The sequence below is a fragment of the Muntiacus reevesi genome, chromosome 3 (assembly GCF_963930625.1).
Source record: "Muntiacus reevesi chromosome 3, mMunRee1.1, whole genome shotgun sequence".
NCBI classification, from domain to species: domain Eukaryota; kingdom Metazoa; phylum Chordata; class Mammalia; order Artiodactyla; family Cervidae; genus Muntiacus; species Muntiacus reevesi.
Genome location: NC_089251.1, coordinates 240,247,139 through 240,263,235, shown reverse-complemented (window position 1 = coordinate 240,263,235; position 16,097 = coordinate 240,247,139). Strand labels below are relative to the sequence as shown.

Here is a 16,097-nt window from a genome sequence, read left to right as displayed (position 1 = left end):
TGAGAGTTCCTGTTGTTTCCCATCCTTGCCAATATTTTGTGTTGTCAGTGTTCTGGATTTTGGCCATTCTAATGGTCATGTAGTAATATCTCATCACTGTTTTAATTTGTACTTCCCTGATGAATAGCAGGGAGAGATAAGAAAGCCTTCCTTAGCAATCAATTCAAAGAAATAGAGGAAAATAACAGAATGGGAAAGACTAGAGATCTCCTCAAGAAAATAAGAGATACCAAGGGAACTTTTCATGCAAAGATGGGTTCAATAAAGGACAAAATGGTATGAACCTAACAGAATCAGAAGCTATTAAGAAGAAGTGGCAAGAACACACAGAAGAACTGTACTAAAAAGATCTTCACGACTCAGATAATCACGATGGTGTGATCACTCACCTAGAGCCAGACATCCTGAAATGTGAAGTCAAGTGGACCTTCAGAAGCATCACTACGAACAAAGCTAGTGGAGGTGATGGAATTCCAGTTGAGCTATTTCAAATCCTGAAAGATAATTCTGTGAAATTGCTGCACTCAATATGCCAGCAAATTTGGAAAACTCAGCAGTGGCCACAGGACTGGAAGAGGTCAGTTTTCATTCCAATCCTAAAGAAAGGCAATGCCAAAGAATGCTCAAACTACCACACAATTGCACTCATCTCACACACTAGTAAATTAATGCTTAAAATTCTCCAAGACAGGCTTCAATGGTACATGAGTCATTAACTTCCAGATGTTCAAGCTGGTTTTATAAAAGGCAAAGGAACCAGAGATCAAACTGCCAACATCTGCTGGATCATTGAAAAAGCAAGAGAGTTCCAGAAAAACATCTATTTCTGCTTTATTGACTATGCCAAAACCTTTGACTGTGTGGATCACAATAAACTGTGGAAAATTCTGAAAGAATTGGGAATACCAGACCACCTGAACTGCCTCTTGAGAAACCTATATGCAGATAAGGAAGCAACAGTTAGAACTGGACATGGAACAGAGTGGTTCCAAATAGGAAAAGGAGTAAATCAAGGCTGTATATTGTCACCCTGCTTATTTAACTTATATGCAGAGTACATCATGAGAAACACTTGGCTGGAGGAAGCACAAGCTGGAATCAAGATTGGCAGGAGAAATATCAATAACCTCAGATATGAGGTTGATAACTGCAGATGACACCACCCTTATGGCAGAAAGTGAAGAAAACTAAAAAGCATCTTGATGAAAGTGAAAGAGGAGAGTGAAAAAGTTGACTTAAAGCTCAACATTCAGAAAACTGAGATCATGGCATCTAGTCCCATCACTTCATGGCAAATAGATGGGGAAACAGTGAAAACAGTGGCTGACTTTATTTTTCTGGGCTCCAAAATCACTGCAGATGGTGATTGTAGCCATGAAATTAAAAGACACTCCTTGGAAGGAAAGTTAGGACCAACCTAGACAGCATATTCAAAAGCAGAGGCATTACTTTGCCAACAAAGACCTGTCTAGTCAAGGCTATGGTTTTTCCAGTGGTCATGTATGGATATGAGAGTTGGACTGTAAAGAAAGCTGAGTGCTGAAGAATTGATGCTTTTGAACTGTGGTGTTGGAGAAGACTTTTGAGAGTCCCTTGGACTTCAAGGAGATCCAACCAGTCCATCCTAAAGGAGATCAGTCCTGGGTGTTCATTGGAAGGACTGATGTTGAAGCTGAAACTCCAATACTTTGTCCACCTGATGTGAAGAACTGACTCATTTGAAAAGACTCTGATGCTGGGAAAGATTGAGGGTAGGAGGAGAAGGGGTTGACAGAGGATGAGATGGCTGGATGGCATCACCGACTCAATGCACATGGGTTTGGGTGGACTCCGGGAGTTGGTGATGGACAGGGAGGCCTGGCGTGCTGTGGTTCATGGGGTTGCAAAGGGTTGGACACGACTGAGGAACTGAACTGAACTGAGCATCTTGATAATATTGAAACTTCCTACCCACGAATAGGGACTATCTCCACTTATTTAATTAGTACTTTCCTGGTGACTCAGACAGTAAAGAATCTGCCTATAATGCAGGAGACCTGGGTTTGATCCCTGAGTCAGGAAGATCCCCTGGAAAAAAGAACGGCAACCCACTCTAGTATTCTTGCCTGGAGAATTCCGTGGACAGAGGAGCCTGGTGGGCTACAGTCCATGGGATTGCAGAGTAGGACATGACTGAGCAACTGACACTCACTCAAGTTCTTAGGTCAGTTTTATAGTTTTCCTCATATAGACCTTGAAACATAATCTGTTAAATTTGTATTTAAGTATTTCTTTGGGGGGAGTGCTAATGTGAATGGTTTTTTGTTTTTAACTTCCAATTGCAACTGTTCTTTGCTGGAATGTAGGAAAGAAACTGACTTTTCTATGTTAACCTTGTAATATGCAACCTCACTGTAATTGCTTATTAGTTCCAGGAGTTCTTTTGTTCATTCTTTTGGATTTTTTTTATTTAAGCAATTATGATGTCAACAGAGACACTCATTTCTTCCTTCTCAATCTGTAAATCTTTTATTTCCTTTCCTTGTCTTATTTCATGAACTAGGACTTCCAGTATGATCTTAAAAAGTAGTGAGAGGAGATGTCCTTGCTTTGTTTATAATTTGGGTGGGAAAGGTTCTAGTTTCTTCCATTGCATTTTAAAACTTGTTACTATAAAGGGAATATATTGAGGTTTTCATATTACCTTTGAAATAGACACCTCAATTCTTTTACCACTTTTAGGAATCTTTCAAATGTTTCTATTTTTTCTAGGCATACAATTATATAGTATGCAAATAACTATATTTTACTTCCTTCGTCCTTATTAAATTGTGTACTTGTATCTCACATCTAATTGGATTGGTATGTATAGTGTTGAGTTTTTCCTAAGCTTTATGAAAATATGTTTAGGATTTGTAAAGTTTTTTGTTGACCTTGGGGATCTGTGTGTGTGTGTGTGTGTACAAAATGTTAGAACAACTGGACAAATGGATGTCTACCTCACTCCATATAGTAAGCAAATTCTAGGGCTTCCCCGGTGATCCAGTGGTTAAGAATCCATCTTGCAATGTAAGGGTCACAAGTTCATCCCTGGTCCAGGAAGATCCCACCTGCTGCAGAGCAACTAAGGTCACGCACCACAACTACTGCGCCTGCACTCTGAAGCCTGTGAGCCACAACTATGGAGCCCACATGCAGCAACTACTGAAGCCCGCACACCCTAGAGCCCGTGCTCCACGACAGGAGAAGCCTCAGCAAGGAGAAGCCTGTGCACTGCAAGTAGAGACCAGGCCCTGCTCCCCATAACTAGAGAAACCCTGTGTGCAGCTGTGAAAGCCCCACACAGCCAATAAGTAATAAATATTAGAAGACAAATTCCAAATAGATCAAAGGTTTAAATTTATAAATCTAAACCATAAAATGATAAAAATGAAGGAAGAAAATATGATGTATCCTTCCACACACTCAGGGACATGGATGCTTTCCAAAACATGACACAAAATCTAGAAACCAAAGAAGAATTAGAGTTTAATCATCACGTCACAAGTAAAATATTTTAATTAAATTTTGTAATCTGTAGCACAAAATACCATAAGCTCAAAATACATACACTGTATACTTTTAAAAGCCCCCACATTCCCAAATTAAATTGTTCATATTGTATCTTAAAAGGTGCTATAGATTAAAAAGGAAAAGAAAATGAAAACATGTACTGTTATTTAAATAGTTACAGAAAGAAAAGAAAATATAGCTCTTGAACATATGCTCATGTAAATTCACATAAGTTTGGCTTTTCTCATTTTAAGACAAATGCAAATTAAAACAGTAATCTGGCCCCTTTTTGCCCCAATCAGATTGAACATACTGGAAATATGATAACACATTATGTGGTGAGAATGTACATGAGCAGGCACCATGTCCCATTGTTGTCAGAAGAATCAATTGGTTCAACCTTCAGAAAGAGTTATTTTGTAATAATACCAAAATTAAAGATTCACGTTTTGCATAGCTAAGTACTACTGTAGAAATTGATACTATAAATATTCACATATATGTGAAAGTATGTGTATAACATATATTAATTGCATCTTTATTTGTAATAACAAAAGATTAAAAACAGGCTGAATACCCAGAACTCGGGAATTGATTGCATAAATTATAGTATGTATAAAAAATGGAAAACCATGCAGCTGATAAAGAGTTGAATCTGTAAAAACTGATAAGAAATGAACTCTAATAGGTATTTTCAGGAAAAAGTGCAGGGTGCAGAAATTGTGTGAGTATACACATACCTATGTGATTGGCGCATATCTATTACATAGACAGATAACAGTGGTTACGTCTTGGATCAGAAATTGATTTTTTGCGAACAAGAAGGAAGAGGAATTTTCCAGTTTCCTTTAATGTTTTGAATTTATGTCATTTATGCATGTATTCTATCAAAAAATTAGTCAGAAATAAAACCATCCATACATTGATGTTATATAATACTTCCCTTAGAAAATGGACCATACTTGTTATCCCTAAACATTTATTTCAAAATAAATAACTGCCAGTATTTTCCTGATTCCTTATGGGAGCAGTAGAATTTTAAGGAAAAATATTCTTTTTCTGTTGATTTAAATTTACTTGATTTAAATTTTCTTTTCTTCCAGGCCCTAAACTGAATTGCAGGTAGATTGGAAGGACCTCTGAAAATGTCACTAGTTCACTTCATGGAAAGAGAGTACAAATTTAGACTTGTATACCCAGTAAAGAATCCGCCTGCAGTACGGGGGACCTGGGTTCAATCCCTGGGTTGGGAAGACATCCTGGAGAAGGCATGGCAACCCACTCCAATATTCTTGCCTGGAGAATCCCCATGGAGGGAGGAACCTGGCAGGCTGCAGTCCATGGGGTTTCAAAGAGTGGACTCAACTGAGCGATTAAGCACAGCACACCCCCTTGTTTCCAGTCACCCACCAAAAATATGGTCAAAAACTTCACAGTAATGGGAATCTCCCTCAGTAAAATTTGAAGTTCCTGTAAGACCTCTTAAAAGATATATGGCAGCAATTTTAATATCGCAGTTCATATACACCAGAGCTGCAATTGACTATATCATAGTTTGCTGACCTTAATGAGTTAATGATTTTCCCTCCTAGCTCAGTTGGTAAAGAATCTCCCTGCAAGGCAGGAGATCTGGGTTCAATTCCTGGGTTGGAAAGATCCCCTGGAGAAGTAAATGGCAACCACTCCAATCTTGCCTGGAGAATCCTATGGACAGAGAAGCCTGGCGGACTAGAGTCCATGGGGTTGCAAGAGTCAGATATGATTTAGCAACTAAACCATGAACCAATGAGTTAATGCTGTGTCCAAATAAAACTTGTGGCCAAATGAAAGCTCAGGCTCTAAGAAGTTTTGGCTCAGTATTATCTCTGAAATTTGAGCTGATATTAAATATGCCTTAAAACAATACATTTGGGATTTGGCCTCCAGCATCTGATCAGGTCTGGCAGCTATATAGAGTCCAGAGTTTTGCCTCAGGTCCTTATGTTTTGCACTATAGGATTATAGCATCAGCAAGAATATCATTATTGCCTTTAGTGAAGGAAAACACGTCAGTGTTTGAGCTTGTGGACTGTCTTCTTTCTGATTACTTTTTCCTCTGAAATAGAATTCTGCTGTCTCCTGTACCTACAGTTATCTTCTCCCGCCCACAGCCCAATCTAGTAATTTCTTTTCAGCCTAGCCTTTCTGCCATTCTTAGTCATCTAATTGTTGTCTGTTTAACCTTAGACTGTCTCTTTCTATATGAATTTAAGTAGGCCGACAGTAGCATGACTGATGCCATGACAGGTCACAGTTCCATTGTCTTTGTCTCAGAATAGATGAAGCCTCAATCGGGACAGCCATGGTTATTTGACTGGTCATTAAATCTGACTGCAGCAAACTGTTCTGACTGGCTTGATTGGGAGCCACTTGTGCGGATTAGACAGTTGCATTTTGTATCCTCTCAGAGACAACTCCCTTTCCACTTCATCCTGTTGATGAGTTAACCGTGGTCTCTATGGGGCTACATCCTCATCTTCTGGGTGGCTCACAGAGTGAATAGCCCGTTTGGGACAGGGTGGTATTTAGCCAATGTACTTTAGTTAAGACTGTACTTGAATAACTTCCTTAAGTTATGGCATTGTTCCTACCTCAGCAAAGCATAAGAATTGGATTAATAAACATGGGACATTTATAACAAAAAAGCTGAGATGGAAAGCATGTTTGTTAAGCCAAACTTACAGAAACAGAAAGTGGAATGGTGGTTGCAAGAAGCTGGGGGAGGGGAAAATGGACAGTTACTATTTATTGACATTAAGTTTCAGTTACGTAAGATGAATAAGTTCTAGAGAGCTATATGACTTTGTGCCTATAGTTGGCAGTACTGTCTTGCATATTTAAAAGTTTGCTTAAAGGGTCATGCTAAAGATCTCAAGTTAAATGTTCTAGCTGCAAAAAAAAGAATTTATATTTAATTATTCCATTTGGATTTAACTGGAAATGAACTTTTCAGTCCTCTAGTTTGTATTGCATAACAGGAGATTGCATATATTAAGATCTTTTAAGCTCCTTAAACTATCTGTATTCTTTCTCTTTAGGACTTCATATGCAGAATAAATGGTGATTAAAATGTGCAGGATGACAAGATGGAGCAAACAGTGCTTGTACCACCAGGACCTGACAGCTTCAACTTCTTCACCAGAGAATCCCTTGCAGCTATTGAAAGACGCATTGCAGAAGAAAAGGCTAAGAATCCCAAACCAGACAAGAAAGACGATGATGAACATGGCCCAAAGCCAAACAGTGACTTGGAAGCTGGAAAGAACCTTCCTTTTATTTATGGAGACGTCCCTCCAGAGATGGTGTCAGAGCCACTGGAGGACCTGGATCCCTACTATATCAATAAGAAAGTGAGTGTGTTTTATCAGGCATATTTTGCTGCTTATTGCCTTATAGTATACCTAAACTGTTATAGCACCAACATATGCTAAGTTAGCACAAACTCTAAGTATCCTTCTCTTTGGGAAATAGAACACATTTGCATATGCTCTATGCTTATATATGACAAATAAATTGATTAGATCATAACAGATGGAGCTATCCCAAATGTACACAAAGATACCTAAAAATAAATATAAGTCATAGGCAGCTATTTTGACAAATTAAAAACTTCTCCCCAGGGATTGCATTTACTATTTATGAGTTTTCTGTTCTTGAAAATCCTGAAATTGTCACAAGTTATAGAGATGTCAAAATGTTGGTATTAATTTCCCATAGAACAAAATTTGATAACATGAGGATTTTTGATTTTTACATTATATATAAATATTATGTTATATATAAGTTAAGTTCCTGAAGAAACTTTTTCATTTGGGAAAAAGCATTCCTATACAAACTATAGTTTAAACAATTATTTAATCTTTTAGTGGGAATATATTAATATTGGTAAGGATTAACCAAAATGTAATAATCTTAAAATACATTAATTTGAGTATTATGCTTGAAATGAATGTATTAAGTACTTATCCTTTCATTATGACCATGATTTCACCAAGCCAAGAAGAAAAGTATAAAAAAAAGATAAAATTATTATATTGATTTTAGATTAAATTTATGGCTTGTTAGTTTGCGATATTTTATTATAGTTTTCACCTAAAACAACATATTTGTTAACTCTTGGTGGAAAGGTATAGCACAAAGATTGTAATTAAGCAAATGAAATGTTAGTTAAATATGATCCTTAAAAATGCCCCCAAAACTTTTAGGGATGTTTTTGGTTGCTGGCACAATTATGTTAATTTTTATGAAGTGCAGGTTTGGAATTATGGTATGTTAATTCAAGGCAGTTTTGTAAATTGCTCCTCATTGACTGCTGCAGCTTTCAGAGGTAGAAACCTCTTATGTTCAGATTTTTTTTTTTAACTTTTCAGGATATAGCTGGTTTAAGTATAACAATTTTCCTTTTTAAAACTGATTTGTCCATTTTACAGTAATGGAAGAGATTAATCATTTTCAATAGATTTATTATCTTTTATTTAAATTTGCTTTTTAACATTGTAGTATTAAATCTTAGTAGGTAAGCCACTATCTGTTTCATAACTGCCATTTAAATTAAGAGAAAAATTACATTTTATCATTCAATCACTCCTTTGGAAATTAATATGATATCTGAAAAGCTAAAAACCATATTAAGCAGTCTACAAGGGGGTTATTTGTATTTTTTTAAAGTAAAAATGTGATAAACCAGTTATTCAAACATTTTAACTTATTTTAAATTACTCTATTATTGAAGTTATGACTCTGATATGTTCTAGCCAGAAATTCATTGCAATAAAGTATATGACTTTATGTATGACTTTATTTATAACCATTGGACATATCCAAGCTATTTAGAGCTGTTATTATCGTGGGTGGGTTAGCAATCTTCATCCTAAGCAGGCATTTTGCTACCCCTAGACATCCAGTCCCCAGCTTTCCAGTAGAAATAACCATCTGAAAGTTATTGAAGTCACCCAGAGTCTACCACTTCATCAAACAGGATCCACAGCTAGGATCCCGGATCCACTGCCATGTCCTTATCTGTAAAACAATAAGTGCATAAGTAGAGAAAGACCAAACTAATGCGTGTGGACAAAGGTGGCTCTTCTTCAAATAGAAACCAAATCATCCAGTCAATCTTTTCCTTTAAGTTGAAAAGGTTTTAGATTGATAAAGTTGTCATCTTGAGCAAATGTCCCCAGACAAAGCAGTCCACAATTGGTTTATAATGAATGAGGCATAACAAAGGATATAAAGACAGATGGAAAACAAAATGATGTAAACCCTTCCAAATAATTAAAAGAAAGATCTTGAACCTGAGGATGAAAGACAGACTCTGAAGGAATGATTATTTAGCCAGATTCTTGTGCTGAAGTAACCCTTATAAACTTTGTTAGGTTCACATTCAAACTTGTCTTTACCATATCCTTATCTTCAAATGCACATTGTGTGAGGAAGGAAAAACATTTTGACATTTCGGAACAAATCAGTATGCAAGTAACACAACCTGATAAGAGAAATATTGTTATCAGAAAGGAGGTTTCCCCAAGTTGAGGCACATCCATTGCTTTCACTTTGAGCTGACATCAAGCAAGTCTCCAAATGTAAGTCATTCAACAGAAATACAAATGAAACTTTTTTTAGGACTGAAATCCTTAAAAACTAACATGGCATGCTTGAGTTGTGTGTTTGAAATTTCCTTTTTTTTTCATGTTCATGTTTTAAAACTTTCTATAGTTTTACAATCTTTTCTAGTTTTAAATTTTCCTTCATAATTGGATTGTTTCAGTATAGAGGAATAGTCTTAAATTCTGAATTTGTTTCCTCTGATTGATGGTAGAATGCTTAGAAAAATAATAACCTTTTAAAAATAATGAATATTTCTTATGATATTTGACCAGTTTCATTTTAGTGGCTTGGGTGTCTGAGGATGGCAGGGTGATCTTCATTAAACAACACAATACACATACACAGTATTCCTGGCATAGATAAAGGGTCTAATGATGGAAGAGTCACTGGCGAAAAAGCTTCCTAGGATGAGATTTCCCATTCTCACCAATATTGGGGATGTGAGTTTTATTGCCTTCGTGGGTTGTAACATACAAATATTAATCAGGCTAGTGATTCCCCTAAGGCTTAACTCAAGTACAATACTTAAGGTGTCAGTTGTGTCTATATATCACAACTCTATATTTTCCTTCTTAAAAATGTATAGAATAAAGCAAGCCTTTTATCAGAATGGTTGGAGAGTCTTTGTTGTTTTAGTGCAGTGGTGCACATATATAACGAATTTACCTGTAAGGAATAGAAAGGACACAAACCACAGCGAAGCTGTCTATGATCTTCTACAAAGACAATGTCAGTGAGCTTATGGAAATGTCACTGCTGATGGTATATTTTCGGATGGCATATGCCCACATATTTTTATCTCTTTTGCCCCAGTTTAAAATGTACTAATTATATAATGTTCAAAATTTCTGCTGAGGTTGTTAAAATAGTTTAATCCATGGTCAATGGTATTGTGGCAGTAACTGGAAAATTAGTATCAACAGTCTCATGAACATTCATGGCACATGAAGCATTCCAGACCCTCAGATGTTTTAAGCCTTCAGAAGTCCAAGGTAAGAACTAAGGAATAAATTAACAGTGCTATCAGAAGAGACCCACAGAATTTTCCACACTGTGTTAACTTTGGTTCCATGGTCTTCAGAACATGATTCCAGGTTGGGTTCTTTTTTTTCGTTTATTTACTGGGTGGCAAGGCACATTTTAGCTTGTGAACACACCTTTATTTCCTCATGGGATATATTTTGTTTTCCCCACAGTTTCCTTTCATAGCTTCGGTTGATATTGCACCATTTGGCTATACACTCAAATTCTTCACCCACTCTTTATTATAGAAAATTTCTTCCTTCTCATTTTCTTCTTAAAATTACAGATGACTCATTAGTATCCTTTTGACTGTGACAGTGTACTGGAAATAGAATGAGGTATTTTAGCTGTGCAGTGAAAATGGATGTTTGTTAATTATGGAATGTACAAATGTATCCATTTAAAAATGTACTGTTTACTTGACTGTCTCACCAACCATTTAGAGACAATTTATTCTCCCCTTTTACCAGCTCTTCTAAAAGCCCCTCTTTATTGGGACTGCATGAAAAATCGGACAGGACCTTTTTGATTTTAAATTCATGCCTGGTTTGTCATCACCACAGTTTTTAATTGTTACGTGAGGTAGGGAGAGTTATTTGTTTTGGTTTTAAACAAATTGGGATTAGGTAGTTTTTCTTGCAAAAGTAATTTAAAAGAAAATCAGAGTAATAGATGGTAAAAGCTCATGATTCCATGAAGTCTCATCTTTATGATTTTTCTTTGTATATCATTAGCTCCTCTAAAATTACCAGTCACCCAGGCTCTCCCTCCCTTAGTTTCAGGGCACTATAGTTCACTTTTAGATCTTTCTCCTACCCACCCTTTGTTTCTGCCTTATGTCCCTTCCTTCTTTGTCACCTCCCTGTCTCTGGCTCAGAAATAATCCCAAGTTGATGAGGGTGGTAGTAAATTAATGGTTACCATTTATCAAGTACCTGCCATATTAGTAAAACTTCAAATGAAAGTGACCAAACCTCAATGGAAAATAGTTTTTGAAAACAAAGAATCAAACAAATAAATGTGTGTATGGGGTAAATCTGGTCTTACTACCAAAGGATCCAGTACTTAAAACAGTGTCATCAGGACACAGTCCTTTTGCATTTCTCACCCTGCTTCCACCTAGCCAGCTGCATTCACAGGCTGGTTCTTCCCACAAGATGGTAGAAATAGCCATCAGTAGCCCCAAACTAACTTCTACTGCCTAGTAACTCCAAAGAAAAGAACTCATTTTTTCTTCAAAACTTCTCCTGGAATTCATTTTACTAGGTCGCATAACCTATTCTGAACCAGCCACGGTAGCCAAGGGTTTGTGATGATCTCATTGGCCAGATCAGTGTCACATGTTGACCAGTGTTGCCAAGGGATGGATCAGCTCCACCCAAGCCATGTGGCCAGTGAGGCAGCGGTTTTCTGAAAAAGGATAGAGACTGTGAAGAACGTGTGCTAGACAAATAAAAGCCAAGCTCTGTCTATGCTTTAGGAAATGTACAGTTCTTATTTAACCAACATGCTCTTCCAAGATAATTCTTATCTTTATTTTAAAATGATGAAACTGAGGTAAAGTAATTTTCCTAAGATCATAGAGCTATTAAGTAACAGAGACTAGATTTCAAACCAGATCCTTCAGCTTCCATGGCTTATTGCCATGCTACTCTGGATTTGCAGTTGTCACACTATTGAAGAGAAGTCAGGGATGGAATCTAAATAAGCCTGTCTCTCCTTTTCCTGCCTCTCCACACAGGCCACTGTGAAGCTGTCCTCCTCATCTCCTCGGCTGGCAGTATTTCCCAAACCTGACTTGTTGCTTCATACTTCTACTCAATCAGGGCCTGCCTTTATAAAATCTAAAATCTTTGAGACTCAGTGACTCCAGATGAGTTCCTAAATTAATTAGAAAATTACACTGATAAAAAAAAAAAGAAAATTACACTCATTCTAATAGATTGATAATTCTAATAGAGTGAGAATTCTAATAGAGTAATAAGCACATTTTTTTCCAAAGAGGACAGATTCAGGTAACATGAATTGTGTGCCTCTGTAAAGAAATGCCATTTAAATTGGGATCTCAAGCGTAGAAAGAAGAGAGAAGTCTTCCAGGGGAAGGGGACAGCCTGTAATAAGACATGTAATATGGCAGGACGTAAGTAAAATGAAAGTAAGATGTGGTTGGGGAGGTGGGCTTGGGGCTAGATCCAAGCCCCAAGAGTTTGAAGTATAAGGGAAAAATAATTCTCTGAAGACTTTGGGTAGAGAAGTGACAATGTTCACGTTTTGCTTTTAAGATCAAGTTGGGGGGTCTTTGTAGAAGGTCTGGTCTAGATTTTTGACAGTGAAGACAAAGAATATTGCATGAGATCAGAATCCATTTTGGAGACATAAGGCTTAAGTATTAGATGGGAGCAAATGGATGGCATGGTTTTTTGAATATGAAATTTGGGAGGAAAGAAACAGCAGCAAAGCTCCAATGTGAAAATTGGCACTGCTTTGTTAAAACACATACATTTTAACAAGTGTTTGTTTGTGTATATATTTGAGTTTGTATACACAAGTGTTTGTGTATATATTTGAAAACCAGAGATACTTACATTTTTAATCCTTTAATCCTTGTGTTTATATGGCACTTGGAACTCATTAAGGAGATTGACATGTTTTATTTAATTTCTATCCCTTTAAACCACCCTGAGGTTAGTAATATTATAATCTTCTCCATTCAGATGAAGAAATTGACATGGAATAATTTGCCCAAAGTCTTCATACAGCAACATCTGCAATAAAACTGGACCAATTAATCTTTTTCTGTCAATGAAAAATTAACTGAGCATGGACTATGTACCATACCCATGTTATAGGCTAAAGATACAGGGATTAGAAATATTTGACCCCTAGATTTTATCAATTTACCAGTGGTTATAATTTTTTCTCTCCGTCTGAGTCAGAGGCAGAAGCATCTGTAACCAGCTGTCGGGAATCCAGTTGGGGACCAATTATGGGGTCATCTCTAGCACTGGCCCCACTGCAACTATTCTACCCAGCTAAACCTTAGGGACAAGCAATTTTACAGACACTTTTCTGGGTACATATTTTTCTCCTTTGCATGAACTTAAAGCAAAAATTAAAAACAAAACAAAACAAGAAAACCTATGAGGCCTGAACCTGCAGATGTATTTTTGTTTGTCTTATGCAATACTGTTTAAAATTTTGAATTATTGTCTGAGATTTATAAATCAGAAGATTGCACACATATGTGTAACCCTGCATATTTAGGTTTCTCACACACTATCAGATCTGGCATCACTGATTTACATACCAGAAATTAGCATGTCTCTTGCACTGTCTAGCCTCTGTGGGGTGTTGATTTGTGATTCCTTGCTTCAAGACAATTAAATGAGGGCTGGATATTAAAGCTTGGTGGGCCATGGACAGGCATCAGTTCACAGATTGTTCCCTAGGCTGGTTATCCCTCATCTAAGCAGAAAAATAGAATGAGATTGGGAGAGAAAACGTTTTTTAAATTATTGCTCACTCACTTTGGAATCAGGTAGAGAAGCTGTGAGAAAGCTTTCCATCCCTCAGTGAGCCAGGAAAGGAGGGAAATCTTGGCCTGAATCCACAGGTTACTAAAAGAAAAAGAAAAAAGGCAAAGAAGTAGGTGAGATCATTTAGATAGCTCATAGGGAAAAAAATAGAATTAGATGCCAAGGAATTGGCCCACAGTGAAAGATGTCCCCAGAGATATGTACTAATGGGAATCTCTTGCCTTTCTATGCAATTATTTACACCCAAAGTTCTGAAGCATCTCTTCTCCTGCCATGTGGTTTCATTCTGCCCTTTCTTGCTGGAACCTCTTCTCAGGCCAACAGTTTAGAGTTAGAAAAACTTTGACCCCACTTCTCGAAGAAGATAGAGCCAAGGAATTTCCCTAATTTGAATGCCAGGGTAATATCAAAGTGGGAAGAGAGGTGCACCTTGCTGCCCAACTTAGAAATCTGTTACCACTTTTAGAGTGATGACTTATGAAGAGTGATAGAGTTCCACGCTGTCATTACACAGAATCCTATTTCATTAGGAGTTACATAGGCTTTTGAATCTATGTGTAAATATATATCCTTTCTTTGGGAAAAGATGTTCAGAGTTCCAAACAATTAACCTCCAAGCACATTTTTGGATCACACAAGTACAGGTTGAAAATCGCCTCTCTAAATTTTGAGGCTAAAGAATAAAGGTAATTGACCGATAGCATATTCTGTGTTTTTCTATTATTCATGGTCATTGCTCACCTTCCTCTGTTATTTCTTTTGCTTTGCCAGTACATTTACTATACGAGCAGGCAAATTGAATTGGCATCAGTCCTTTTATTTGGCAATTTTTAAATAATGTTTAGATAAGCACAAAGCTGGGCCTTAGGTTTAAACTATTTAAGAAGCAAAACACCTCGATTGAAAGAAAAATTAAGATAATGGACGTAGTTTTTAAGGGAACTGTGAAACTATTGTTTGTTAAATTCAGTGTTCATCCTGAGGGGAAAAGATAATCATTTTCTAGTCTCAGAGACAAGAAGGATTACTAACTAGTTAACAAGTACAGATTCATAAACAGTAATCCTACCAAACTATTATAACTTAAGTGTTTTCTTATTGACTATGCAGTGTATAAAGGGGAAAGATTTTAATGCAGGTGCATTGCATAGGCATTGATAACAAAAACAGATTCATAGTCCTCCTATTGCAGATCACCCTAGTTATTCATTAAAAGTACAGAATACTGGACATCACGATCTGACCTACTAAATTAGAATCACACCTCTGAGCTTAGTGCATGAGTGCATGCTAAGTCGCTTCAATTGTTTCTGATTTGTGCCCCCACAGACTATCACCTGCTAGGCTCCTCTGTTCATGGGATTTCCCAAGCAGAACACTGGAGAGAGTTGCCATGTCCTTCTCCAAGGCATCTTCCTGACCCAGGGATTGAACTCGTGTCCCTTATGTCTCCTGCAGTGGGAGCCTGGTTCTTTACCTCTAGTGCCACCTGAGAAGCCCCACATTTAGTGTATACATTCCCATTTTTCAAAAGAGACAAATGAGTCACAGAAAAATTAATAGCTCATCCAAGATCTCAATGCTGGAAGGCAGCACAACCAGATTTTGAGCCAGGTATCCAACTCCAGAGTCCACACTCTTAATAAATACATAAGCTAAAACAAATCCTAAATAATTTTTTTAAAAGAAAAAAGAATAAAAAATAAAACCCCAACCAAATCCTACTTGTACATTCCTAATGTTGCTTTCTAGACTGTTAAACTTTGATTATCAGGAGTGTTAACCTGCTTGGGTTTTTGTTGTTGTTTTCTTTAAAGCTGGAATGGATTTTTACCTAACAAGGCTTGCTGGAGAGGGTATGACCTGGCAGTACAATGAATGGTTTACACCTAGGTCAGCGCTGCCCAGTTCAGTGGACAGCATTCATGCGTGGCTGTTGTACTTGAAATGTATTTGACACGTGGCATGTTCAGTCTTTGAAGATTTAGAATGGTATAAAAAGAGGATGTAAATTATCTCAATAATTTTTAATACTGATTTCATCCCCAAATGATAATATATAGGATATACTGGGTTAAAGAGAATATTATTCAGATTAATTTCATCTGCTTTTTTTTCCTTATTTTTTATTTATTTATTTTTTCAGTGGGTTTTGTCATACATCGATATGGATCAGCCATAGAGTTACACGTATTCTCCATCCCGATCCCCCCTCCCACCTCCCTCTCCACCTGATTCCTCTGGGTGTTCCCAGTGCACCAGGTCCGAGCACTTGACTCATGCATCCCACCTGGGCTGGTGATCTGTTTCACCATAGATAATATACATGCTGTTCTTCCGAAACATCCCACCCTCACCTTC

The 16,097-nt window shown here is 37.1% G+C and overlaps 1 protein-coding gene across 6 annotated transcripts in view; it reads left to right on the top strand.

Moving 5' to 3' along the window:
* The first annotated feature begins 6,656 nt into the window (after positions 1–6,656).
* The window catches only part of SCN1A (sodium voltage-gated channel alpha subunit 1), an 89,556-nt gene continuing 80,115 nt past the window's right edge, over positions 6,657–16,097 (top strand). For all 6 annotated transcript variants that reach the window (XM_065931681.1, XM_065931680.1, XM_065931678.1 and 3 more), the window contains exon 1: positions 6,657–6,920. In XM_065931681.1, the coding sequence (XP_065787753.1) occupies positions 6,657–6,920 (264 nt within the window). The remainder of the gene's footprint in view (positions 6,921–16,097) is intronic.